We start from the raw sequence: 26810 nt of genomic DNA, 5'->3' as shown, positions 1-26810 counted from the left end.
TTGACACTTGAGGTCATGCAATTTTCTTTTTCTTGAACTACTCCGGCTTTTTTGAAAGTGTGATTGTTAGAGGATGGTGATATAACTATTTTTGGTAAGTGAATAAATTGGCCTCATATATATCTTGAGTTCTATATTTGAGTATTGGAAGAGTTTAATTCTTTTATTTGACGAACTTGCAAAACTGTTTATGTTCATGAAACGGTTGTTGATTGGATTTTGAGGCAATGACGCACTCCACCCCATGAGTTACAAACAGGTGACATCAATCAAAGAAGGATAGAAATCTTTACGGAAATTAGGAGAAACCTTATTGTCCTCTAAACAATCCTGAAGCAAAGAAAGTATAAGATTCAGTCACAAGGACGGGTGAATATCATTGAATCAAACGCTTCAGTAGTTACATTTTACTTAGCCTCAAAATCATGCCGACAACTAATATCATACACATAATTTAGTATCATGGACTACAAATTTGATGAATGTATTAAGACCCCGGCATGAATCTTAGTAAAGAATTTCAATCAACAGATCGAGAAAGAATGCAATGGAGTACCCTAACTGGTTGATTGAGACTCATGGGCCGTAGCTGGAGTAGGAGTCTTACTGGCAGTCAGAGATATTTAAGAGGAGGTATTGGTAGCTGCCGTCCAGCCAGTTGGGTATAGGACCAACACAATATCTTCAGCGGAACCCGTTATAGTTACTGTTGTGTCAAAAGTGCCCGAGGTGACAGTCATAGTCACTGTTATTTCAGCATAGCCTGACGCGACTGTTGTAGTAGTGATTGGACTTGTAGACCTAAGCAGAGTAGGTACGTATACGATCACTGTGTTGGTCGAGGGATTGCAACAACGACACAAGATCTGTGCCTAAAGCTGGCCCAAGACTGGTTCTGCTATCTGTAGCCATGCCTGCCCAATATCTAGTGATAGCCGGCGGGCTGAGATAGATTTGAATTAAATTCTCGGTCAAAATTTGCGTAGAAAGTTTTGTCTTGGACATTTTGTCTCCTTACATTCGTGATCTGGGTGTCATTACAACTGTTCTAGTGATTGAGACGTTATCAATAGTTCTACACCATGTCATTGAAATTCTAAAAATCGAAGGTTGTCCGTAATATTTGTAATTCTCCATAAACCCGAAAATACCCTAAAAGGCCTCTAATTCAAGAAGCAACCACTACAAGACTATAATAAATCTAGGGCGATATAGCGGGGCAGCCCGATTTTAATTTCTACCATTTAAGTATAGCATGGGATGCTTGTACACGTAGGCAGCCAAAGCTTCGGTACCTCGATACAATTAGATCCCGAGTAGCAGGAGGAGAAGCATAACTAAAGAAGCTGTGGATTTGTCGGCCCCAGATTTCCGAGAAGAAGTGGAACTAACAGTGCTAAAGCTAGAATTAGAATTTGAAGTAGAAGTAGAAGTCGAAGTCGAACTAGAAGTCGAACTAGAAACAGAACCAGACGAGCCAATATTTCCGCCAGTGTTTGACCCTGATGATGTAATCACAGAACTGACACCTGTGTTAGATGCCCCGCCACTAGAAGTTGTAGTTGCACTCGAAGTACCTGTCGTGGATGTGACTGTACTTACAGGGATCGGAACTTCAACCACGACCGTCACTGTAGAAGGACCGGCAACTGTAGTAGTGGTAGTGGCAGTGAGAGATGTCACAGTTGTAGTGATGGTGGTAGTAGGACTAGGTTCTTCAACAAGCACAGTGTTTTGTGTAAGCCCTGTGATGGTGGTTGTGATAGCCCCTGTAATATTAAATACTGTGGTGGAAACAGTGGTGGTAGGCACGGGAACTTGAACATTAACAAAATCTGTTGCAAGAGTAGCCCCGGTACTGGTTGCAGTTTCTGTTACTGATCCCGTCCAGAACACGGTCGTGGTTACTACAACATTTGGAGATAAAGGAATGGAACTAGGACATGAGCAAGTCGATGGGACGGTAAATGAGGGGGGAATCCCCCAAAAAATTAGGCTACTGCCTCGAATAGTAAATGGACCTTGATATACTCCAAGAAGCGAGAAAGTACAAGAAAGAGAACTGGTAGATACAGTCAAGACTGTGGCGAAGTTATAAGGCTGAACAAAAACTACTGGGTTGTTTCCCTGAATATAAATGGAGTTGGTCCCGGTAAAGCCTCCAATAGAGAACTTGCATGCGTTGGAAGTTGGAGTAATTGAAACAACAGAGGTTCTGTCAGACATGTAGATGGTTTGAGTGAACAAACTTCCATCGTCAATGTTGAGCTGTCCCCCAGCTCCTACATTGATGCAGCCACCGCCATTCACGTTCACCAGTCCTGGGTAGAAGACTGCGTTATTTAAACAGATCGCTCCAGAGTTTTCTGCGAAAGGTGAAGCTGCGACAACAAAAGTTGACTGCACAACAGTGGATGAACCCGAGACAACAATTGTTCCGGAATTTTGCCAATTTCCAGTTGATCCGATCGAGTAGGCATGAGTTCCTGGAGCGGAAGTGTCGGCGACCATAAACATGAATCCAGAGTTCAGAAACAGGGCAGAATTGACAGCAATAGCAATCGGCTTCGAGTTTGCAAGGTTGTTGAAAACAGTGGTACCTGTGTTCGATAAAGATCCAAGCTGGAACAAGAAGCCCTGACCAGCGTATGTCAGTCCCGCGGCCACGAAAAAGAGCTCTCCTGCGATGTTCAATGATCCAGTAAATTGACCAACTGGATTGATGATAGTATAGAATACACCCAGATTTACCGTAATATCTGCTGTGGGATAATCGGCAGACACAATGGTGTTGGAATTAATGACGACAGCGCTAACTGCTTCTGCAAGGAGAAGGATGGCAGAGAATCTCATGAAGCTTATTTGATAATAAATACGAAACTAAAAGATAAACGGACAGTCTAAGGTGGCCTCAACTACTCTATTTATAGGAATTCAGGTTCCATTCTGTTCACTGATGTACCGGATACGTTTAGCGGTAAATTGCCTATTGCAGGAACTTGGGCAAGTGAAACCGCCAGATTCACTCAAAAGTCACGCGAATTGAAGTCAAGCAGCAATTTTTTGATTTCGTAGCCTATCATATCTCTGAAAGTGCGCGATTTAGACACTTGATCTAAGGAAGTTAACACCCGCATCTTTAATTGACGTGTGCCCCTGCAGGTCTGGTCTGGTCAGGATGCTGTCAAATCCATCCAAAACAGGTGTGATCTCAACGGGTATGATACCAAAAATCGGCAATTCGCCGTGGGTTTCAGTCGGTGGCATGTGTCTTTGCAATTGATACTATAAATCAACTTTATATGATGCCGATTTGTCGATTCGATTTGTGGTTATGTGCATAGGACCCTGGATTTGTTGAAACAGGATCGAAGATTCGGGATGCAGGTTTGGTTTGGTCCCAATTTGTCTCGGTACAAGTAGGGAATGGAAAATCTTAGTGAAGGGACAGTACTTAAGAAACATAAGAGTCGAACTTTTTTTTCTTTTTTTTGATTCACATTGGATGTGTTTCTCCTGTTTGCTTCAGGTGGGTGGTTCTCCCGATTATGAACATGAAGTTTTGGATGACTTAGCAAGAAAAAGAGTTAAAATAAAGTGAATTTGGAGAGATGAAGGAAAAACAGCCAAGGAAGATCCTTTCAATCGAACAATCAAACAGTCACGTCATCTCACCTCGAAGCCATTCCCACATGTTTTGTCAGTGGGGCAGTGAACGTGTTAGATAACTCTTGGAAAAATACGACTAGAAAACCAAATCAAAAATATGGAGATAGTTGTCGACGTTAGGATAAGAGACATCGAATGAGATGCCGTGGATATCGACGGTAGGACAGCACAGAAGCTTTGAGCCTCTACGATGGCCCGTCGATAAGCCTTAAATGTCCCAATGATGGTCTTCGAATAACCAGAGGTGGGGCCATCGACTTGGCTAAGGCCGGATCTACTACTCAGATTTGGCTTCAATTATGGCTAGCTATGGTCGATTATATAGGTGACTAAAACAGGTTTTCTAACTAAAGTATTAACTGAATAAATAGATCATCAGACATGGCGATTTAACAGGACGGGCTTTACAAACAGCTCAGCCTTTATTGTCGAGAATCTAAGTAATAGGTGGAACATAGCAAATGGAAGCGAAAAGCCTCAGCTCATTCTTCTCTCTCCAGTATTAGTACTGACTTAGTCCAAATAAAACAAAAAATAGATTGAAATAATACATTTATATTGTACTCACACGGACACCGGGTGGTTAAAACAACATCCAGATGGCACATCCAAGAACCACACTCAATACCACAGCAGTAAGAATTGCAGCACCAGTGGTGTCACCCTTAGTGACATTGATCTTGTTTTCATTGATACCAGTGATAGTGGTGTTTCCGGCACTGACATCACCACCTTCAGTGGAACCACCAGTCTTTGGAGTCAATGGGTCCTTTTGGGTAGTGAGCATCGACATGATAACCTCCATGGCAGACATTTGCTCACCTAAACCGTACATACCATCCCAAGAGCCCAAAGACCAATCTTGACCACAAGTGTTGTGGCCGTCACCAGAACAAGAGGCGGCAGCACCCTTGGCACTAGGCTGAAGCCAGCCGGTGACAATCTGGTCGTATGTGGAAGGAACCAAAGTTGCAGTCAAACCAAGACAACGAGAGAAAAGAGAACGGAACGACCGCTGATCATTATTACACACTTTGTATGGTTGACAAGACGACTCTTGCATGATCGAGTTGTTGAAGAAGAAACTAGAGGCGTTCAAAATAGTGTTCACAGAGGTCAACCACTTCTGGTCGCCTGTAGCATTGTATAAGTACGCAGAACCAGCGAGGAAAATACCATAAGTATAAGACCACTTGTGAATAGTCAACGAAGTACAGTTGTTGGTATCCTCAGCACCATCATAAATGATGAACTCCGGAGTGTTACTAAAGAAACCAACGGACCACATCCAGTTGAAGACTCTGTTGGCAGCATCCAAGTAAACCTGTTGCTCGGTGTATCTATACAAACGAGCAGCGATGTGGAAAAGACATCCGTTGGCGATACTATTCTTGTAATTGTAACCCGAGTTCCAGGTGAAAATCTGCCATCTCAAGCCTCCCTGACACGTGCTAGGGTCCCAACGGTTGTTCATGGTGTTGAAGACGGCTTGGATCATGTAAAGCCAAGACTTATCTCCATTGGTGAAGTTTCTCTCCACAGCTTGCATGATGGCCATACCCCAAACACCCTGATCATCATTACCCTCGGTCATACTCTGGTTGGAAGGCATGTAGTCATTGTTGGCACCTCTCTGGTCGTACATCGCATTGAAAAGAAGTTGGGTGAATGTATCATTGTCCTTTTGGCAGAAGTACCAGTAGTCAACCCAACCTCCGAAAACCTCACCGGCGTGCCACCAGTAGTAAGGAGGGGAGAACATACCGACGGTACCTCCATATCTAGTACCCATGTAGTAGTCCATTTCACCGGCCAAAATGGCAGATGCGGCTGAACAGACCGAGTCTTTCGATGTGATGTCGAGTGTCACTGCAAAAGTGGAAGCCACGCACATAAACGTGGCAGCCACCGAAGATAGAGAGAGTCTCATTGTTGTTGGTCAGAAGCGTTGCAGCAAGCCCGGTCTAAAACTGTTGTTTCGAATAGAATGAAGAATTCACACCTGGAATTTGAGAGAACTTTGACAATAGTTATACAAGGAAATTGAGCTGGTTATATATGCCAAAGCGACGTGCACGAACCAGAACCAGATAGATGTACAAAAACCGCTTTCCACAGACTTTTAGGAGGATTAACGGGTGGTTAAATAAAAACCAAGAGAAGCCAGAAATGAGTAGGTCAGACCCGCAGGCCTGGATGCAGTCCTGACGTTGTTTTTGGGGAAGGAGAAATGAAGATCATCGCTCCGGGAGGACAGGATTGTCAAATACTCTTAATTTTTGGTGGAATATCTCGAGAGGAATTGGAGAAAATTGTCTCATACTCTTTTTTTTTCTTTTTGATTGCGGGAATACTACGGTTTCTACGCTTATCTGGGGCTGATATAAATAGACAAGGCGCGGTGGACACAGGACGTTTTTGCAGCCAAGACCATACCTTCACAGGTACACGGAAAGAAGTGCAACTCAAGAAAACACGAAGAGATTGAATAATGAAAAGAGATTCTACGGTTGATTGTATTAACTCGCGTGCTTAGTTTTGTGTTTTGATGTTTGTGGTTTTGGCAAAGACTTAGGATAGGGTCAGGCTGTTGGTGTGAAGTGATCGACGAATTGAAACAGAGTGACTCGAAGTATTCTACGCTTTTTCTTTTGGTTTCATTTGGTTTGATTTGTATTGTTTGGTTTGCGAAAATTATGGACAATCTTACCTGCAATCATGTCCATTATACCTGCGCTTTCCTTTCTGTATCGTATACCAACTCAATTCCTGCTTCGCCGTAGATTTTGAACGTGTTCACCTGAAGTGATATCACTGGGAAATTGACCAAGGATTAAAGATCAAAGAGACGAAGAAGCGGCTGAAGGCCACTGACGCAGACCCTGTTGTTAGCCAACATCACCAAGTCGTCACCCTCAGCGGTATTTCCAGTGTGGCCCTCAAAGCAATCATTTGAAACAGCTTTGCAGTTTTGAGCATTTTGGAAAAACACGCTGCTCTGCAGCCTGTCCAAATATACTCCGTTACATCCCGCACGAACAGCCCCTACGAAATCCTTATCGTAGTCATCACCAACATGCCATGTGCGCTCCAAAAATTGAGTCATTGTGAGCGAAGGATCAGCCGCGTTGGCGGCGGCGAAATGCTGAGAAAAGTAACTGCTGTAGAAGCGTCTGTCTGGTTTGGCGTATCCAACATCGTAGGAAAGATTGATGTCGTTGTCCGAGAAGTAGTGACCAATGCCTAAACTGTCTAAGATATTACGCGCACGATCATCGGAGTTTGTTGCTGCTACAAAAGGGACCTTGTTCTCGGTCAATGCTTCCAAAACCGGCTTTACATCGGAGTATAATTCGTAGGCTTCGGCGCTTTCAAAGTGAGACATCAATCTCTCATACAATTTGACAGTTTGCACATCTTCCAAAGGAAGCTGATACAAGCGAGCCACCAATATGTGCCACCAGTCGTCGGACGATTTGATGTTCTCAGTGTATTTGCCATAATTAGGGAATTCCTTGCTCATCTCAGAGAAAACGGTCGGGAATTCGGCAGCTATACTTTCTGCCAGCTTCTTAATCCCAAATTCATTGTGCGAAATGTCATAATACTGTTCTGGAACAGGTTTCTTGGGGGTATATAAGGTACCCCATAAGTCGAACGAAACGAGCATTGGAAGTGGGAAATTGCTTTCCGCTTGTGACTTTCCGATGCGCTCCTTACGAAGAGGATCCATAACGAGTGAAAATCTTCTTGTCAACAGCAAAGCTTGTGGTCTTACTGATCTAAGCATTATTAGTGATACTGTGGGGTAGAAACATCCGAAGTCCGGTAAGCGCATACTCTCATGTCCGAAATGGATAATTACGTTCAAGTGGATCGAAATGAAGACAGTTTCTAGTTCTAAATTCTATTGGATATCTATAAATTGTCGAGGCCTAAATGGCTTCTTAAATGACTATCCTTGACATTCAAGCCAGAACACAAGTATGATCTCAGAAACAAAACAGTAGTTTTGACTAAATGTAAAGCAGAGAAACAGGAGCTTTCAATGAAATTTCAAAAAGTGCACTCGCTGCAAGAATCTATGAAACTTGTACCGATTTGCCACCAGTAGATTAGGCAAGAAGCACCTCCCAGCCCCATTCCCTCATAATCGTGCTCCAATGTGTTTTGCTGACGATTCCTTTGTCGTCGGCGACCTTATTCTTGTTAATTGAGGACATGAGACCATGTAAGTGGACAGAAAAGTCCCGGGGATCATTAAGATCCAACTTCTCTTGAATAGCAGTATCACTTGACTTTTGCATTTGCTCATCCTTCCGCCTCCAAACCTCCTTGACAACCTCAAAAGCGCGATCTATATTTCCGATCCAGAGCTTCGTTGAAAGCGACGCCCAACGTGACAGACACCACTCACGCTCTTCGCCGGGTTCTGCCTCACAGGAACTCACAAGTAAAGGAAAAATGTGAACAATGAATAAATTGGAGTTGCTTGGAATTGATGCAAGCAACACAAATATCTTCTCGGCAAGTTGATGAGACAGTATCAGAGGAACCTCTGGGACCGCCTCATGCAAATACAACAACGTAGCATACCTGTACGCTTCGGCGGTAGAAATGCATGAGTAGAAGTCCCAACTAGAGTCTTTCGACTCTTTGCTTCCTAGCTCTGCCATTTGAGCAGAGATGTTCGGGCGCCAGTCAACTAGCTGCTGCTTCAACTCTGACGCAAGAGAAATATTCGTCAAACTGTTTCGAACCTGTTTGGGATCCTTTTCTCTGGATAATCGCACCTTGGAAATGAGATTCGCAACTCGTCCCATGATCAGGAATAAGGATTGAGCACACCCTAAAAGTGGATCCACGTAGTCCACATTTTTGAGCATTGCATCAAACTTCTCCAAAAAGAATTGATCCGCACTCAAAGCACCGTTGACACTATTCCCATGCAGATCTTGAGAGCCCAATGGGGATGTTGTGTTTTCAGCAGATCTAGTCTCCTCGTCACGTTTCTTTTCAGTCTTCTGGATGATTTTTGTGATGGTTGCCACTAAGTCTATTCCTTTTATATCTTGGCCGTTGTAGCATGTCATTTGTGACAACACCTCGAAGTAAATCCATTGATTGAAGAGAAGTTGAAGGTTCCTAGGCACATACATGTCAGTCAGGACCGACGAGTCCTTGTGCTCAAGGTCGAAATTTTCAATTTTCTTCCACTCTTCATTGTTTACGAAGACCAACTTCTTTCTCAACATTGCACGGCTCGCTCCACCAGCATTTCCTTTGCGTCCTGCCGCAAGGTACTGTTTAATAACACTGAGAACCTTCTGAATCATACTATTTGCACCTTTCAAATGAGCGATTCCACTTGATATATGCGTATCCCATGACTCACTCACAGCTAAATTAAGACATGTTGCTAGAGCCACGTCTGCGGGAAACATGTAGTCACAATTCAGATTGTTCTCCATCTTCGAAAGTCCACTCGCCAACTCTAAAATACAACTTTTCATGTAGGCATAGCCCTTAGAACGCAAAAGAGCACTATTCTCGCTGACATTACTGTTGCAAGCGAGATGAAACAATGTCATCGAGGCTATCGAATTGAAGAGATATGGATAGTCTGAGCAAACTGGAAGATATAAGTTTTTCCAAGGATTTTCAGCAACTCCCGACTTGATGGACATAATGCCACAAGTGTATGTAGAATAAAGAAACAAGATTTGCTCATGCTCCGAAGACCGCAACAAACTGTCGTGAGAAACACCCCGTATTATCGAAGGTGATGGACATGCATGACGCATGAGCTGGCAACCCACCTCGTAGAGAAGCTCACTGCTGTCCTGTGGAGTGTTTTCCTGGGCAAAATGTACATTTGGTGTGACAACTTTACCCAAACTGGAAGCTATGCTTGGGCGCCGTGGATCGACTGGACTGCCAACCTCTAGCTGGTGAGCGAGATTCAAATCCAAAGGACTTGGCGCCCCGCCTTCCGGCCCTCCTAGGAGCTTCGTTGAGTAATGTTCAGGGTGTCTCTGACCATCCTCTGTAAATGCATAATTGATGATCGCAGAGAGAGATGGTGTTATGTTGATCTCAGGTAGTATATCCTTTGCACCGTGCATCGTGTCACCATGTATAGTATTAAACAACCAAGGCTTCGGTGTTGGAACAGCTGAAGAGATTCTCGGAGTCTTGTCGGGACCATAGTAATGAGAGAGAGGTAAGCTCTCAGGCGTCACACCCGCAGAATGTGGAAAGTGTGGAAGAGACGGCGTCGAGGCTGGAGAGCGGACTCTCATCTCATCCACTGCAGCTTCAGCCAACGAATGAAGACCGATTGAGGAATGAGCAGCCCGGAAAGTTTGCACCTCTGTTGGAACATTATAAGTCGACAAAGACCGGGAGCGTTGAAGCGCCGTGGGAGATGGCGTATCGACAGGTACATTCTCCGAGCTGTAGCTTCTTTGCATTTTGTGTCTCATCCCTCGTTGAGGCTGATCATGGGCATTTGGACCAAAATCTCCAATGGAATCATGACGATATGACTGAGGATTGAGGCCTTTTGCCAATAGATTTTGTTCGATCTCTATTTCCTTGGACGACTTGCCCACGACGGAAAGAGCGGCCAACTCCAAATGTTCATTGAGCAGTAGCGGCTTCAATTCGCCCTGATTTCCTGACACCAGGCCACGCGGCAGACGAGCTTCATTTATTTGAACCCTCTTATTCGTAGTGCCTGTGTTTGGAGAGGCAAGCAACATTGCATTGCCGGGCCCAGATTTCCCTTGCAAGATTCCACCATCTCCCAATGGCCCTAAATGCATCAAATTTGCAGAGCTTTCAGATTTTAAGATCGTGGTCCCGCCTTGAGAGCTTTCCTTTCGACCTGCGAAAGGCTCAGTTTGAAGCGGTTCTTCCTTGCCCTCATTGAACACTCTCCATTTGTATCGAGTAGCATAGCCGCCACACGCAATATTTCTTTTCGTGCAATTGTTACAGGCTGGTTTAGTCTCATCGCACTTGAGCCGCTTCTTTTTACAAGTATTACAGCCATTCCGGGACTTCGACAGCGATTTCGCCCTTTTAGCTGGAGGTTGACCAGATGAAGACAGATCCGGCTGGATTGACCGAGCGTTGTTCTTTTGTGGCCGAGCCTGAGTAGGAGCCTGCAGCTTTTGACTCTGTGCTTGCAGTTCTTGCTGAAACGACACAGATGTCGGCTCCGTTTTCACAGATACACCCGATGCAACTCTCGATTTCGAGATCTTAGGCTTCGACAGATCTTGCAACAGAGCGGAATTGACCGGGATCAACGTCGATTGTGGGCTATCCAAGGACTCCATCAATGGGCCGGGACGCTTTGAAAGAAGTGGAGCAGACAAGATGTAGATTTAGAATGGAGATCTTGACAGAGAAGTAGAAAAAAACAGCGAGTGGAAAATATCTGGACTTAATTTCCTATAAGAAACACACAAAAGCATCGGAGGATAGAAGCCTCTGAAGTAGGTCACATAGATCGGGACACTAGATAACAAGATAAAGCATACCTAATCGGGTAAAGATATCCCGTGCCCCATTGGATGAAACGTTTACCTGCAGTACGGCAGACTGGAGAGTTGACCCCCTAGAGATTTGGTTTAGCGAGATCCACTCACGTGCCGTAACAAACGGAAGCGAGAAACGGATTTGCTGAAGTTGAGATTATCTATTTTACTCTGGTCGGATTTCTGAGGGTTTATTTTCGTTCGAAGAGGTGTTTGAGGCCATACTTATTGGTATCTGCAACCGCCATGATACAGCTTCGAGAATTTGGATTAGCGGAAAATTTCAATAATGCATTATTCTATAAAATCATTTGTTCGAAAATCCGGACTATGCTTTGATGATTCGATATTGTGGTAGTTCTGTTGCTTCAAAAGAAGTATTTAGTGAATGTGTTTAAGTAGTCTTGAAATTAGACGGACCTAGACGGAACCGGTAACGCCCCAGATTGGTAGTTCCGGTTGGATCCGAATTGGCTTGTGTAAGATACCGAACCCAGGGAAAACAAGTATATTTCATCGATTCCTCATCCACACGGATATATGTCACCCGAAGCCCCGAGTATGTAAGCATTGGAATTTCGAAATCGACCATGATGTCGCTGAATGAATTTCCATCAACCTGCCGCTGAAGACGGGCAAACAGCGAAGAAGATGCTCCATTGACGTGATACAATTTGTCCAATTCTGCCAACGCTTCATCATCTGAATCTATGGTTGCTTCCGGTGTGAATTGTGGATCAGGAAGAGTTTCATTGATCGTTTCATCGGGCTTCGAGGATTCACTGCGATGAATATTGCCAAGATCAGATAAATCCAATTCGTCGTTTTCCGTATCAGTTCTTCTTTTTGCACTCTCACTTGCACTTCTGAAGTATTTGCTTATTGCCATTGTACTGTGCTTTGTGTCGCCAAGGTGGAGCTCAGCCATCATCCTCACGGTCTTCTTAGATCCCGGCAAATCTACAATCAGCCAAAGCACTTCTGAAGTATCAACACGATAGCGAACTTCTCCAAGTTCGGCCCGGAAGCGGAAGCTGTCCTTGTCGGAATTAGAAAGTGGGAAAAGACTTGGGTGAAGGGGAACGCGGACCATTAATTTGCGGCAATGAAGTTTCTTCTTGAAGTTAGTTGTGATTGTGCACATGATTTGAAGACGATTTTGCTCGGCAACAATACGATACACTGGGTCTATCAACAAGAGAGGCGCTTTTGCTTTGCGCCGCTGTTGTTCAACACGGAAAGAGAAGAGTTGGAACTGGTCATCCGGTGGTGTAAATCGTATGAGGTTGTTCTTGTAAATTTTTGCGAGCTCAACGCACAGATGAAATTGAACATTTGTAAGTGGGACTTTGAGCTTTTTCTTTAATTTTGGTTCGGGCTCCTGTTCAGAGTCTTGACTAAGAGGGACTTCAGCCTCGATATCCTCGCCATCCTCTTCGTCAATGTCTTCTTCTTGAAGCTGGTTGCCATGATCACTATCACTCTGCGAATCACCATCATACTCGACCTGCGAGAGTCGTTCTTCGTTGAGGCCAAGCTTAACAACAGGCATTCCAGACAAGTACGAACGAACCATACAAACACCCAGGATTTCGTTGGACTTGATTGTTGCAGATTCAAGATCATAGGTGAAGTTGCACGTCTCGATGATGTCAATGTAGATCTCGTTTTTAGAATAGAAAATACCTTTAAGACGCCAACTGACAGGCAGGACTTGGGTCCGCACAATGGAGCTATTCACGAGTTTCTCGACAGCTTGACTATCTACATCGGCTCGCACTGCCTTATTGTGTGTCGACTTAATCGATTGCATTTTGGAGTGGCTGTTCTTTTTCTTCTTCATGCTTCGTAGACTTTGGCGCATGTAGTCTGTGTCAAGATCGGAATCAGAGGACAGCTCAATATTCTCAGTTCCGCCACCAGAAATGTCTCCAGCGCCCACGTTCATCTCCATCTTGATGTACTCCTTTAGTATATTATAGTCTGTGATCTGGATGACACCAAAGTCTACACACTCGTCCAACAACTCGTAGATAAGCGCGTTATTATCTAGAACGGCTTCGCGCGTAAACACAGGTTCTGTATTATTTTGCGGCCTATCGCCGCGTGCTTCCCTTTCGCGAAGTTGTTTGTGTTGATGCAAGAAAAACTGTTCCATGATCAGATGCATCTGTTGCAACAACGTCACCGCCAGCATGGCATTGACATTGCTACGAGATACAGACAATAGGAAGATATCATCTGCGCCCCAATAGGTTGTGTATGTGATACCCAGATCTTCTAGAAATGGTGTCCGTTTATCTTTCGGAAGCTCAAGAAATAGTTTCGCAAATCGGGCTACCAGCCAGTGAGCGTCCGGAATATCATTGTGGTAGTTTCGGTGAACGAGTAGCTCGCACAACAGGTAAGCAGCATCGATATCTGGCCAATGGCAGATATAGATGGCAGATACCATTAGGTATGTGGGGGTGAAAAATTGGCCAGGAAAGGGTGGGAAGGGTGGAAAGGCTGTATTTATATATGATTTGGTTTTGAGCAATGATCCACAGATAGATTATAAAGGAATGGATAATCTGGTCGTTGTGGTGGGTACGTATTGTTTGACAGATAGTGTTGACGTATAGTCTCAGAGGGGAGTAGATTGAAATATTCGTAATTGGGATGAATATTCTGAAAAAGGGACGAGACTCGTAGAAGAGGGGAACGAGATTCGAAAGAAGCTTTTAAGAATATTGTAAAATTTACCGATGTCCTGATTTGAGGACTTTGTGTGCTTTCTTGAGTACGACTCTAATCGTCCTATTGATACCAATGTCTCATAGCAAAGCGAGAATTTATGTATCGTGGCTGTCTTACATGGATATCAGTATGAATCCAAATTTGAAAATGAATATGAGTAATTATATCTGAATCTGGTTAACTCTCAGTCTCTTGTGTTTTGAAGCAGAGTTGCAAGAAGTACGAATGAAGCAGTCAAAGTTTCGCAGAGGTTACCTCATTTTTTAATAATGTAAAGAATTCATTTTTTAAGGCAGAATTGTATACTCCAATTTGTTTCTCCATTTTAGATACAACATACGTTCCAGCCATGAACCAGCTGTAACCTGAATACCTATACTATAGATAGAGAATCCACCAATTCTCAACTGTAAAATGAAGTAAATCGATATAATTGAACTTCTGTTTTGCCCGAATTTTCTTCTTTTCTCCATCTTTTCTCCCATCTTCAGGTCTCATATTTCTGTACTACTGAAGATATCATGAAAGCATTCTCCACTGCAAATGTAGCCCGGTTGTCTCTGGAGGCATTAAAACTGAGGCTAGCTACAATTAACAGTAAAGCTACCAAGACGTTCTGGTCGGTAAATAGCACAGACTCGTCTTCTGATCTACAAGTCGACTATAAACTAAGAAACTTCACAAAAACATGGCAATTCTTGAATGAAGTGGCTGGCCTAGCCCACGAAATGAGACACCATCCAACTATAACCACCACGTACAACAAGGTCCACATTTTGCTAACGACACATGATGTAGGAAACCATATCACCGAAAGTGATACTAGTTTGGCAGACAAAATCCACGAAATCTACGGATCCAAATATGAAGTTGATAAAAATTGATAGCTTGAGTGAAATTTGACCCACGTTCCCGTTGTAATTATAGTTTGGCAGTAGATATACGTAAACATAGATATAATAGTACTTTACAATGTCATATAACTTCTAGGATGTAATATTCGTTGGATTTTTATAATCACTCATGCAAAATCTCGGCGATGGAACGCTCTGCCTTACAGTTGGCGTCGCTTATCATTATCGCGTCGTATGTTCCCTCCAAACTCACAGTCTCAGTATGCTCATAGTCCCATATGTTTTCGAGGGTCTTCGTCTCCACAACCTTGCGGTTTGATTTCTCTCTCTTCTGAGTCTTGTGCCTCTTAGTTGACTTGTCGCCAATTGTACGCACATAGGTGACCAGGAATGGTGGAGTTCCAGTAAATTTGAAGGTGATGCCGGTCTGGTCTCCTTCATGCAAGTTCTTGATGATATCGTCTCCATGACTGATCTCGACCGATGGAATCTCGTGAACCTCTATTTCTAAATCAGATTGCTCAAGAGGACTGCTCGTGAAGTTGACCAAGCACAGACCAGCTGAAGAATCTTGAAGCGCAGAGATTGACAACCTACCGGGCTTCAGTGCCAACCGCACAAACTTAGCACCTGATTCAGCTCTGCGGTGCTTGCCGTTGAAGTTGTAGAATACTTTAAAAGGTGCAATACCGGTCATGTCATATGCAATGTGCTCGCCAACACAAATAGAGCCTTTGCCAAGTCTACGAATCAGTGGAATAGGTGTAACTGAAAGCTTGACCGAGCTGTCGTCTCCCAATTCCGAGCGCTCACAACCATTAGCATCAACAATTTTGTCTAGTTGAATTAATTGCTCGCCAACAGAGAGAAGCTCTTTAAATGCTTTCGAGGCCTTGCTATTGGTGAGACTAAGCTGGTTGCCATGGACACTCTCGAAAATGAGCTGTTCTGATTTATCAGATGATTCATGAACAATGTGAGCTTCGATTCTAAATGGTGCAACCCCACTAATCGTGACTGGTATTTTCAAGAGTGACTCATCATCCACTTGGGTTTCACAAATCTGTAGGTACTTTTTGTCCACAGAAATTTCAGGCAAAGCCCGGATTTTGTAGTACACTTGCTGAGGTTGCACATGATGGGATAATCTGTCAAGCTTCTCACGGCTATACAAAGAGTCATACACATTTGTGAATTTAATGGAGTAGTCTCCACTCTGGGATGATGGAAGCGGGATCTCTAGTTCATCATTATCAATCGAAACCAAGGGGTTCTTGACTCTTCCATTTGGAAAATTGATAACATATTGTAAACTGAACGGTTTCTGGCCAACGAGTTTGACTTTCAACAGTGAAGGAGTGCTCTGGCAACGGGATTGCAACTCAAAGGAGAGATCTTGTTGTGACAAAATTTGATCAGATCTAGGAGCCAACACAAGACTAGGCTTTGCATGAAAACGGACCTTGATCTGTTTTGATTTCTCACCAATTTTTCCAAAACAACCGCTGTTGCTGAAGGACTCCAAAGTGTATAAACCCTCAGCCTTGAGGTTCAATTCCGAAGAAGCAGGAACCGTAAATGTTTTGATTGCATGTTCGTCATGTAAATCTGTGACCTTATATGTAATTTTGTCATTAGAAGTGAACCCCTGCGAAGACTTGAGGGTCAATGGGATGCGGACAGAATCGCCCTCCACAATAACGTGCTCTTGCGAGTCTGAAAAGCTCAATTCAGGTACATCATCCCTGGCAACAATCTTGATCTGCTCCAGGGCCGGACAAGAAGCAGGGCATCCAAGACTGTCTGTGACATCTTTGACTTGAAGCTTGTAATCACCTCCTTGTTTGAACTCTGGGATCTGCACAGTGTATGTATCTTCAGTGTAGTTTTCCACAAGTTGTGATTCAACAACCTTGCCTGTGTTTGCGTCCGTGACTTCATAGCGGAACGAGAAAGGAAAGTTTCCATTCAAGTAGAATGGAATTTTGGCAGAACTGGCTTTGCACAATCTTATTGTCTTTTGGAGTGCGTGGGTGTTTCTGAAGAAAGAAAAACTGGAACGCTTGGAGATATACATGGAGTACTGCTCAGTTCCTTCTGGGACTGGAATTAATTCGTCTGAGTAGTAAGTATCTTTAATTCCCTTGAAGACGAGCATGTAATTGCCTTCTTGATTAGGCAAATATTGAAAGTTGAGATTCGGAGTTTGGCTTTTACGCTTGTGTTGCTTTAAGCCACGCTCACTCAATACTGGCTTTATTACATTGGAAACATTTTTGTAAACCTCATAGTAAACCTCGAAGGGCTGGTTGCCTGTGAACGAGAGATCGAACTCATAACCAATTGTACCAACACATTTATCTTTAATCGGGTTTTCATTGATGACTACGGTTGGAGGTAGTGGTTTGGTTAATTGGACTGGAGTTGACTTAGCGTCAATCTGGCATGGGCAGAAATATTCGTCGCCGCTGACTAACTGATAAGACCCGGCATCGGAGACCTGAATTCCAGATTTAAATTCTTCTGCATTGCGGAAAGTGAAGCTCAAATTCTGTGGCAGTGATGCATTGGTGGTCGAATGTTGAACAATAACATTCAAAGGATAAGTTACTTGCAGATCAGACACTAACTGTAATCTCTTTGAGCGTTTATGTGTGAGAGGAACCGCAGGATTAGGATCAACAAGGCGGATGCTAGGAGAATTTTTGAGCTGTAAATCAAAATTCACGTCTTTGTCTTTTGATGCAGGGTTGTAGTACTTGGAAATGCCAGCACCATCAACGATCGAGTTAACATGAAAACGGAGGGAACCAGGGCGCAAATTGAATTGAGAGCGCAAAGCTTCTTGTTCCAACGTGTTTCGGAAAATGGAGTGTTCTTTAAGCCATTCCAAGCCGAACTTCGTAGGGGCCGGTTCCTGGAGAGTGGTGTTGAATGTTGAGATACATTTTTCATTCAAGAATGCAGATATTTCGACGCTAAGAGGCATTACACCAGTAGCATGTACAAGCGGAAGCGTCCAGTTGAGCAGTGAAATGTCTTTGGCCAAACAGACATGCTTCATGTAGGACTGCTCTGGGCCAGGGTATGCAAATTTTCCGACCGGGCAGGCACCGATGGTAAATTCACTTCTATAAGAACGGATGGTTAAGCCATCAACATCCATAACTCTGTGGATTTTATATTTTCCAGGGTTCTTAATCTCGACCTCGGCGTAGAACACCCGATCATCATCATGAACATAGCTAGGGTATTTGGAATAGCGAGAGAAGTCACCTTTGGATAGACGTTTAACGTCACTTCTAGTGTAATTAAGGAGTGTTCTTGTATTGGAAGGAGAGATCCATTCAAGTTGCATGTGTCCAACATCGTTTGTTGTATTGAATTCAATAGGGAGTTTAATGGCCGAAGCGAGAGAAGAGCTATTGTCTTCAAGACACATACCAGCGAGTCCAAAAGGATTAAGTGCTACAGAGGACTCTGGAAGGTATTGGATGGTATATCTTCCCTTGAAGTGAGCGTTTGGTTCGATCACACTTGCAGGCAAAACAGTGTCACCGGATATTGTAAGTTCGCGTTGACGGAACACCATATTCCAAATAGGAACAAAGACTCCCGAAAGAAGAGGAACCGCACTCTGACTAGTGAGGAGCACATTAGCTGCATTGAGCACTACCGTAAGTAGCAAAGTGAATGCTGGCAGAAAGCTCAAAAGCGGGACATTCAACACCGGAAGAAGCCATAGAAACACTCCTTCGACAAAGGCGTACTTGAGAATAAATGTGAAGTTGTTTAACTGCAGAAGACTGCTTTTGAGTGCGCTTCCCGCTAGACTGCTACTGACCGCATACGCATCAGCCTTGATTAGTAGAATATCGTAGATCTTCCAAGCTTGAATTGCAAAAAAGATTGACACCACCGCTAGTCTCTGTGAAGCGTGATCTACAATGTGTTCTGGAATTAGAGATGAGGTATCGGGAGACACAGAATTTGAGTTTTCGGATTCATGCCGCTCGGTAGCGGATCCGCTCTTTTCACCAATGCGACTTCGATGCTCCATTGGTGAGATTTGAGAGTTGGATGGGGTAGAATTATGGAGAATCGGCCGAAATGAGTGTGGATGTTTGAGTCGGATCTGGATTCTGAGAAAACATAAACAGTGAGATGTGGAGTGGCATACATATTTTTTGTTGAGCGTAGGAAGTGGAGAATCTCATATTTATGAATATGCGATACTAGAGTGGCTGTTCCATATTTTTTCTTGTGTTTGCTTTTTGAGTTTGCGAGGCTTCTTGAAGTGTTGTATTGACTTCAAGCGCAAGTATATCAAAGTAGTCATGCAAACTAAGAACAAAACATATCTTAGTTAGTCGAAACGGCGATATATATATGCAAAAATGTATTAAAAATACTCAAAGTTCCTATATTCCTATTTAAGACCCAGTTCACAGTACCTATCACTACTCTTCAATAACCCACAGCCCATGCTTTTTCACCTGAACCACTTTTTGTACTGGCAAATCCCAGCCTAGACCTCCATCGCCAAGAGCAGCTCCATATCTTGGAATGACGTAACATTCTCTTTTTGTGGGCGAAAGGTTCTTCGGCGCGTATGGATGACCCAAAGGTTTGGAGTAGGTGAGCAAAAGCGAGCTTTTGGCTATATTTGCCAATTGACGACCCGAGAGATCTACCAATGGCTTCAATTTCAATCGAACAGGCTGGTTTGGCTGTTGGTTAGAGCTCTTATTCAAAGCTTGATACACCAAGTACTGTGGTGGTGTAGCACCAGAAGCACAGATCAATGACCCGGGGTGAATATATACATGCGGGTCACTGTCTTCCAAATACGATGATGTGGGGCGAATAGTTGAGTATGGGACCGTTGCGATGCTGGCTCTCTTGGAGAGTTTGATGTCCGAGTCTATAACGTCACTTCGTATAGCAACCTGGTCGACGAATCCAGAAGCAACAATCTGTTTCATAGCAGAGAGCTGAGCTTTCGAGGGTAATCCTAATTTTCCTTCTTGCTTGAAGGCACTTGAAAGGGTGTCGTTGCTCACATTTGCAACAACGATATGTCTGATTTGCACCCTCAACTTCTGAATTTCCTCTAGCATTTTAACACGAAGGAAGTTGTCTTTCATGAACTTATGCTGTTTTCCAGAAGGCACATGGTCAAGTGCACATACAACTGAAAGAAGACGGAAACTATCAGAACTAGGGTCAAGCCTAGAAAAGATAGCCCTGGACTTATGAAACTGGGCGCGCATCTTTCGTTTTTTCTCCAAGTCTCCTTGGTAATAGTCATCCTCTTCGTCAGCAGACCCCTCGCTGTCAGAATCCGATTCCGACTTCTTAGGCTCTGAAATGCCGGCCTCATTTTCGTCCAAAAATGGGTCACCTACAGACAAAGCAGAGACAATGGCAATAACATACGGCAAACATTCGAGTTGATTACCAACAATGAGAATTTTGGCATATCTAGGACTCAATGGGAAGTGGGCCATTGTACGTCCTAGATCAGTCACTTGCTTGTTTTCTTTGTCAAGAGCACCCAAGGTGATGAGCAATTTCTCAGAGCGAGCCAACGAATATCTATCTGGTGGAGTTGGGAATGGGAAGTTCACAATCTGGTCAATGCCCATGCTTTTCATCGTGAGAACAGTACTCTCCACTGGCATACGAAGAATTTCTGGAACACTGAATTGGGGAAAGTACTCCTCATAAATGGCCGACGAAAACAATCTGTAGCAGTGGCCAGGACCAGTACGACCAGCTCTACCAGATCTCTGATCAGCTGAAGCTTTAGAGATCCAGTCAACCTCGAAAGACTGAACTCCAGTCTCCTCGTCAAATTTACGTTCTTTCGAACGACCACAATCAATCACATACCGGATTCCAGGGATGGTCAACGAAGTTTCAGCAACATTGGTGGCAACAATGCACATTCTGCTTCCTGCGGGCGCGTTCTCGAAAACCTTCATCTGCTGCTTCGTAGGAAGCATCGAATAGAGCGGCAACACATAGAGTGGGTCGTCAGCGGATTGCTCAGGCTCTAGCGTTTCTTCGAAACCTTCTTCTTCATCGCTGTCTTCGTCGTCATCGCTGTCCAGCTCCTCTATTTGCTCTTTTTTCTCGCGGAGCGCAATGTCGAGATCGACATCCTCTGCTTCCAAGGCAACGTTGTTTGACCGACGATACTCTACATCATCCTTATCGTAGTGCTCATTGACATTGCGACTTTTGAATGGGAACTCATCTCTGAGTCTTTTCACTACCTGAGTGATTTCATTCTGTCCCGTCAAAAAAATCAAGATACCTCCAGGTGGAAGTCTTTTGTGAATCTTGCATGCTTTGTTGAAAGCCTCATCCAAATACTCGAACTTCGTCTTTTTGTTGAAATGAACAGAGACAGGGAACTGTCTGGCCTCAACCTTGAGCACGGGGGGTGGAACAGGGAAGAGCTGTTTGTTTTCTGAGAAGTCAGAGACACGTAATGTGGCAGACATAATGATAAGTTTAAGGGGCTTGCCCTTTTGGCGACGAAGACGCACGATACGGCTCAACATACCGATGAGAATATCAGTATTGACATTTCTCTCGTGGGCCTCATCAATGATAAGTGCAGAGTATTTAGTAAGAAGGAAATCCTTCATCATCTCTCGAAGAAGAACACCATCTGTCATGAACTTGAGAGCAGTTCCGTTTGGCTGGCCCTCGTTTTTAATTGTAGTATCGAATCGGATCTGGTATCCGACTCTGTTACCATGATCACCAAGCTCCAGACCAACTCTGTTTGCCATAGAGACGGCGGCAACTCTTCTAGGCTGGGTGACACCAATCATGCCAGGGTATAAATCAGAATTCGTGTTTCCAAATCCTGCTTCATAGAGGAATTGTGGAACTTGTGTAGTTTTACCAGAACCTGTTTCACCACAAAGGACAACACAGTCGTGATGGTGAATGGCTTCCATGATGCGGTGTTCTTCGCCAAATACGGGGAGTTGCATACGTTGTTCTTGGATCTGTTCAGGTCTTGTGACTTCGACGAAAAAAGCTTTTCTCTCGAGATTGGGGTTGATAGGAACAGCGTCCTCATCTTCGGAGACCACTTTATCTTCGTGAACACCACTAGCATACTTGCTCTTGATATCTTCGCCGAGCTCTGGAAGAACCATTTCTGTGCGGCCCTCAAGCTTGGCAACTTGTTGTTCTGCCCATTCCTTGAACAGCTCAGCTGCAGATGAATGCTTTGGTTTGTTTTGGAGAAGTCTAGGAAGATCGTCATCGACATCGTCTTCGCTTTCCTCCTCACTTTCCTCTTCGCTCTCTTCTTCGCTATCTTCGTCGCCTTCTACCTCTTCTTCTTCTTCTTCTTCTTCTTCTTCTTCGTCTTCGCCTTCCGCTTCGGAGTCATCAGTAGCATCAATACCCTCATGATTAGAATTTGCCTTAGAATCAATCATACTATCAGAATGATCATCATCAGATTCGCTTGCATCAGATTTCATCTCCTCTTCATCCTCTTCATCAGATTCACTCAGTACGAAATCGTTCTCGTCCTCGATTTTGTTGCGCTTCTTCTCCTCTTGCTCTACTCGTAAGCGCCAAGTGTATTTTTTCTTTGGCTTGGATTTCTCCACTTTCTGAACGTTTGCAAACCCAAATCCTGAACCCATACCGCCGAATTTTTGCGGTCTGAAGTCAACGAATGTTGATTTAGGTGCATCCACAGTTTCAGTTGTACCGTCGCCGCCATCGAAATCGCTCTCGCTCTCATCCCAATCTTTAACTTCTCTCTCCTCGTACAAGATATCCTGGGTGCGCTCGTCGCCGCGGCCCTGCCGCTCGAGCTCAAGGGCTTCGACCATTTCCTCTTTGCGGGTCTGCTTTCCCTTACCCAAAAGCTTAGAGGGCGCTAGAAGATTGGTGTCGACACGTGTTTTGGAGAGTTTCTCCATCAAAGACTTCTTTTCTTCTCTTTTGAGTTGATGCTCGATATACTTGTCTAGTCTCTTCTTCTTCGCTCGAGACATCTTGGATTCTTTGGAGTTTTCATTGTAAAGCGAATCTTCCAATGCACGTTTCCGCTCTTCGCGTTCTGCTTCCGTCACTGGAGCCAAAATGTCTGCATTCGAGTCTTGTTTCTGTGTGTCTGGGGCTGGATTGGCAGCTTCTTCAGTTTCAACCTCACGATTGAACTGTTTGTGTCTGGCTTTTTTGAGCGCCGCTTGTTTTGCAAGCATACCACTACGGGCCTTGGCGTTAAAACGCTCTCTGTACTTACCCATCTTCGGTCAATTGTGTTGAGATGGGAAATTATGTGGAGAGAGATGAGGTTAGCGATGAGCTCGATGAGATGTGCATAGAGAAGGCATGGATCATGGGAAAGACAATGAGGGTGGTAGATTACGAGGGCGATTTTTTGTCGATGATTCGAAGTCAAATTCTGTTCGATTTATGATGCGATTTTTTCGTTTGATTCGAATTCATATAGTCATTGTGGTTTTCCGTGATTTGTGTGGTGGGTTGTATTGTGGGTTGTGTGGGCCAGAGATCAGTAAAGCCTTAGTATCTATTTCGTGGGAAGGAACGAGCCATAGCACCAAATATCCTAATCCTAATTTAGAATTCAATTAATTAGATGTTATTCTATGGGTGTTAGTGGGATCAATGAGCAATTGTATCAATTTAAACACCCCAAAAATGACTTGTTAGCTCCACCTTAATCGCTAGGGAAAAAAGAATGCCGCAAATAGTTGTCGTATATGTTATCTGCCTCATATGAATGATTGTTCTTCCATCACACATTCCACTACTTGAAACAGGTCTTTGTAGGACCTCAAATGTACCAAACAATCTCAAAAGAAAAACAATCAATTACACAAAAACCCAGCAAGTTAACGTATATCATTCCTAATATTCGCCATTTTCTCTGATACCTCTATCATTTCCGCCATGTCTAATCTCGCCTCACCTTATCTTGGTGCAGGCTCCTCAGTAGCTACTGAAACTTTAGCGTCACACTTCATTTATTCTTTGTTCTCTGCCACATAAAACACAAGCGCCCACTCGTCATTGAGATTCAACATCGTATATATCATAGATCCTTAATCCTGTTCAGTTTCCAATTCTTCAAAAGTTCATTCCTTCATATTCCAGTGCACAATGGCAACCCCAGACATTAACAAACAACGTATGTGAAAGAGATAGTTGAAACAATTACTTTTTAACGAAACTCAAATTTGCTCTAGCAGCTCTGTTTACTATATGATACTCTATCTGTCGCCACATCATACTAACATTAGTCATCTATACTACACTCACCCTAAACTCAACAACACTCTACATCACAGAAAATGCTAAGTTGGCGCATCAGATTCCAAACCTCAATTGCCTGGAACTAGTTTCTCAGGAGCTAGGGATTATCAATTCCAGCAAAACCCTCATAGGACTGCTTCCCATCTTTTCAGATCCAAAGGTCATTAAAGCTACGCTTTTGCTATATTTTATGAAAAAGACTTTGCATGGTGCCGATGGAGGCACAGATTTGGTCACGGTGGTGACACTTGCCCACCAGAATGTCAATCGGACACTTATACTCTCCACTCTCAAGAAGATTATGGACAAGTATTTTGAGTTCAGAGAAGATCTCGGTAGAACAGCCACGGCTAGTGCTCTTGATGCTGGTGATGCAGCTCCGGGCTCACCCCAGACGCTGCACGAGGAGTCAAATCTGGGGAAGTTAGGCGAGTTCAAGCTTTACATGACCCAGATCATCAAATTCGAGGAATTGCAATACGACACGAATAGAAGGATGTATAGTTTTGGGGCCGCGGGCCTGGGAGATCGGTACTCTGATCAGGAGCCGGGAGAGATAATCACTCCCAACAGCTTAGTTTCTGCAACTGAAGAAGTGGATGAGGTGCGCTCGTTGATGCTTGAAAACATCAACAAAATTTTGGGAAGAGGCGACAAGATCAGCTCTCTAGTGGATCAGACCGAGCGGTTACAATCATCCTCAGTGATGTTTCAGAAGAATGCGCTGGCGATCAAGCGGCAGATGTGGTGGTCAAACATCAAGTTCTTTGGCATTTTGGGGGGCATCGGGTTGGTTCTCTTGTACCTATTTATTGGAGTTGAGTGCGGATACCCATTTTTCAGCGAATGTATCCATTGATATGGGAACGCTTGATCATTAGCACACATTGCATGTATCGCATACGCATATACTAATGCTCTACTGAGTACGGACCGAGACATAAATATACTCCGTGTAAATAAACTGAGCATTTCCTGAATCTGCTGTATTCAGTATCCTATATTTATACTCCTGTCTAAATTGATGACCATGGATATACATTGCATATACTAATATGTGTACAAGGTATCTATGCCAACACTGTTCCGGTAACAATTCGAGAAAGTATTTCTTCATCAATTGAACTTTTCTCACGACGACTCATCTTCGCTATCAGCCTCCTGTTGCGGCTCTTCTGGCTCGACACCCTCCAACTCCTTCTCTTCCTTATTGAGAAGAGCAATCGGATTCTTCTTCGTAGCATCTTCCTCATCCTCATCGTCGCCCTCGTCCTCTTCATCGTTCTCATCTACGACCATAGCCTCGGCATCCTCAACGACCTCTACAACCTCATCGTCGTCATCTGACTCGTCCACAATCTCATCCAAAATGTCCTCCAGAGGCTCTTCGGCAGGATCAACCTTGGCCTTTTTGGCCACAGGCTCTGGCTCCAGCTTGACCCCCGACTCCTTCTCGACGGCCTTCTTTCTTCGCGTAGCAGACACGTCTTCCTCGTAGGTGGCAAGAAGCTGCTTGACCCTTGGAACAAATCCAGCAAATCCAGCATACTCCATTCCCGCTAGTATATCGGACGCGTAGACATTCTTTCTATTGTTGTGTTTGGCTATCAGCCGTGCATGAAACTGCAAGTGTGAAACAAACACCGTGGCAGCACGCTGGATGGCTATGAGTGAATCCTTGGAGAGAGTCATTTTCTCGTCTTCTGTATCTAAAATTGACTTGATTGACTTTGCAATTGTGGCTCTGGGGAAGAGAATATCGTCGATTGAGACAAGTTCGACTTCTTCGTGGAGCAGCGAAGGCTCGAGGCTTTTTTTCCATCCTTTAGGCGGCATGCTGTGATGTGTGTTTGTGTCGGGTTGTTTTGATATGATTTACTGGGTTCTGATGTGTCTCAGTAAGGGTAAGAATGGGGTTTGTAGTAGATTATATAGTGAAAAGTAGTACTATATAGGGAGTGTAGTATATGGTACATAAGTATGGGTTGAGTTGTGGAGCGGTAATTAATTCGGGGTGGTATATTCAACTTTTATAGAGGAATTCCGATTTTACGTATGGCGGCGGGTTTTCTCTCATTAAGTTGTAGTTCAGACTTGTTATCTTTAACTGATAGGTTGTACTAGTGATTGATGAACAATGTACAGAGAACGAACTATGCACTTGGATTCTAAAAAACGAAAGAGTTGATGTATTCAATATGAATGAAATTCCTTCAGATTTTCTTCACCATTCTACTAGTGACACAGGCTCATGTACTTGCATTGTTCCTAAATCAGACAAGAGAACAAACGGCATTAGTATACTTGAGGTCAACTCAAGAGTATCAGTTTATTTTCAAAAGCATTTTCAAATCCAATTTCTCTTCTCCACTAGCTCCAATCTCACATGCATCCCATTTTCTTCTCTAGGTTGATGGTTCTTCGCTAGCATTTATACATCATACTTCTACTATCTAAATCACGACCACACGAGGAATATTCGTGGTTTGCGTGAGCCGTCTATAAAACACGCATTTCTGCTATATATTCGTACGCGTCACTCTCCAAATTTCACTGATCCGGACTGTGTTTCCATCACTTTACTACTTCCAGAAGACATACAGAAAGCCATTCGGCTGAGAGCATTTTGGCCGTTCGAGCCAGTGGTTCACATTATTTATAAACTGGTGCTTTGACC

General features: G+C 43.8%; 10 protein-coding genes across 10 annotated transcripts; 2 read left to right on the top strand and 8 right to left on the bottom strand.

The window, feature by feature from the left end:
- Positions 1-1305: 1305 nt before the first annotated feature.
- PUMCH_000622 (uncharacterized protein) lies at positions 1306-2853 on the bottom strand (the record flags this gene model as incomplete). The annotated part of the gene is made up of 1 exon (XM_063019701.1): positions 1306-2853. One exon carries the CDS (start codon positions 2851-2853, stop codon positions 1306-1308), a length of 1548 nt encoding a protein of 515 aa, XP_062875771.1.
- A 1399-nt stretch (positions 2854-4252) lies between these two features.
- Positions 4253-5599, bottom strand: PUMCH_000621 (uncharacterized protein; the record flags this gene model as incomplete). Its single annotated transcript, XM_063019700.1, has 1 exon — positions 4253-5599. One exon carries the CDS (start codon positions 5597-5599, stop codon positions 4253-4255), a length of 1347 nt encoding a protein of 448 aa, XP_062875770.1.
- A 903-nt stretch (positions 5600-6502) lies between these two features.
- Positions 6503-7402, bottom strand: PUMCH_000620 (uncharacterized protein; the record flags this gene model as incomplete). The annotated part of the gene is made up of 1 exon (XM_063019699.1): positions 6503-7402. The coding sequence occupies one exon, from the start codon at positions 7400-7402 to the stop codon at positions 6503-6505; it is 900 nt and encodes a 299-aa protein (XP_062875769.1).
- Positions 7403-7784: 382 nt separating this feature from the next.
- PUMCH_000619 (uncharacterized protein) lies at positions 7785-11015 on the bottom strand (the record flags this gene model as incomplete). The annotated part of the gene is made up of 1 exon (XM_063019698.1): positions 7785-11015. One exon carries the CDS (start codon positions 11013-11015, stop codon positions 7785-7787), a length of 3231 nt encoding a protein of 1076 aa, XP_062875768.1.
- Positions 11016-11610: 595 nt separating this feature from the next.
- PUMCH_000618 (uncharacterized protein) lies at positions 11611-13671 on the bottom strand (the record flags this gene model as incomplete). The annotated part of the gene is made up of 1 exon (XM_063019697.1): positions 11611-13671. The coding sequence occupies one exon, from the start codon at positions 13669-13671 to the stop codon at positions 11611-11613; it is 2061 nt and encodes a 686-aa protein (XP_062875767.1).
- An 805-nt stretch (positions 13672-14476) lies between these two features.
- On the top strand, positions 14477-14839 carry PUMCH_000617 (uncharacterized protein; the record flags this gene model as incomplete). Its single annotated transcript, XM_063019696.1, has 1 exon — positions 14477-14839. One exon carries the CDS (start codon positions 14477-14479, stop codon positions 14837-14839), a length of 363 nt encoding a protein of 120 aa, XP_062875766.1.
- Positions 14840-14972: 133 nt separating this feature from the next.
- On the bottom strand, positions 14973-18869 carry PUMCH_000616 (uncharacterized protein; the record flags this gene model as incomplete). The annotated part of the gene is made up of 1 exon (XM_063019695.1): positions 14973-18869. One exon carries the CDS (start codon positions 18867-18869, stop codon positions 14973-14975), a length of 3897 nt encoding a protein of 1298 aa, XP_062875765.1.
- A 400-nt stretch (positions 18870-19269) lies between these two features.
- Positions 19270-23103, bottom strand: PUMCH_000615 (uncharacterized protein; the record flags this gene model as incomplete). The annotated part of the gene is made up of 1 exon (XM_063019694.1): positions 19270-23103. One exon carries the CDS (start codon positions 23101-23103, stop codon positions 19270-19272), a length of 3834 nt encoding a protein of 1277 aa, XP_062875764.1.
- A 1220-nt stretch (positions 23104-24323) lies between these two features.
- On the top strand, positions 24324-24992 carry PUMCH_000614 (uncharacterized protein; the record flags this gene model as incomplete). The annotated part of the gene is made up of 1 exon (XM_063019693.1): positions 24324-24992. One exon carries the CDS (start codon positions 24324-24326, stop codon positions 24990-24992), a length of 669 nt encoding a protein of 222 aa, XP_062875763.1.
- A 272-nt stretch (positions 24993-25264) lies between these two features.
- PUMCH_000613 (uncharacterized protein) lies at positions 25265-25969 on the bottom strand (the record flags this gene model as incomplete). The annotated part of the gene is made up of 1 exon (XM_063019692.1): positions 25265-25969. The coding sequence occupies one exon, from the start codon at positions 25967-25969 to the stop codon at positions 25265-25267; it is 705 nt and encodes a 234-aa protein (XP_062875762.1).
- Positions 25970-26810: the final 841 nt, after the last annotated feature.

The sequence above is a fragment of the Australozyma saopauloensis genome, chromosome 1 (assembly GCF_035610405.1).
Source record: "Australozyma saopauloensis chromosome 1, complete sequence".
Classification (NCBI taxonomy): Eukaryota; Fungi; Ascomycota; class Pichiomycetes; order Serinales; family Metschnikowiaceae; genus Australozyma; species Australozyma saopauloensis.
Note: the sequence above shows the minus strand (reverse complement) of the source record. Positions and strands in the feature narration are given on the sequence as shown.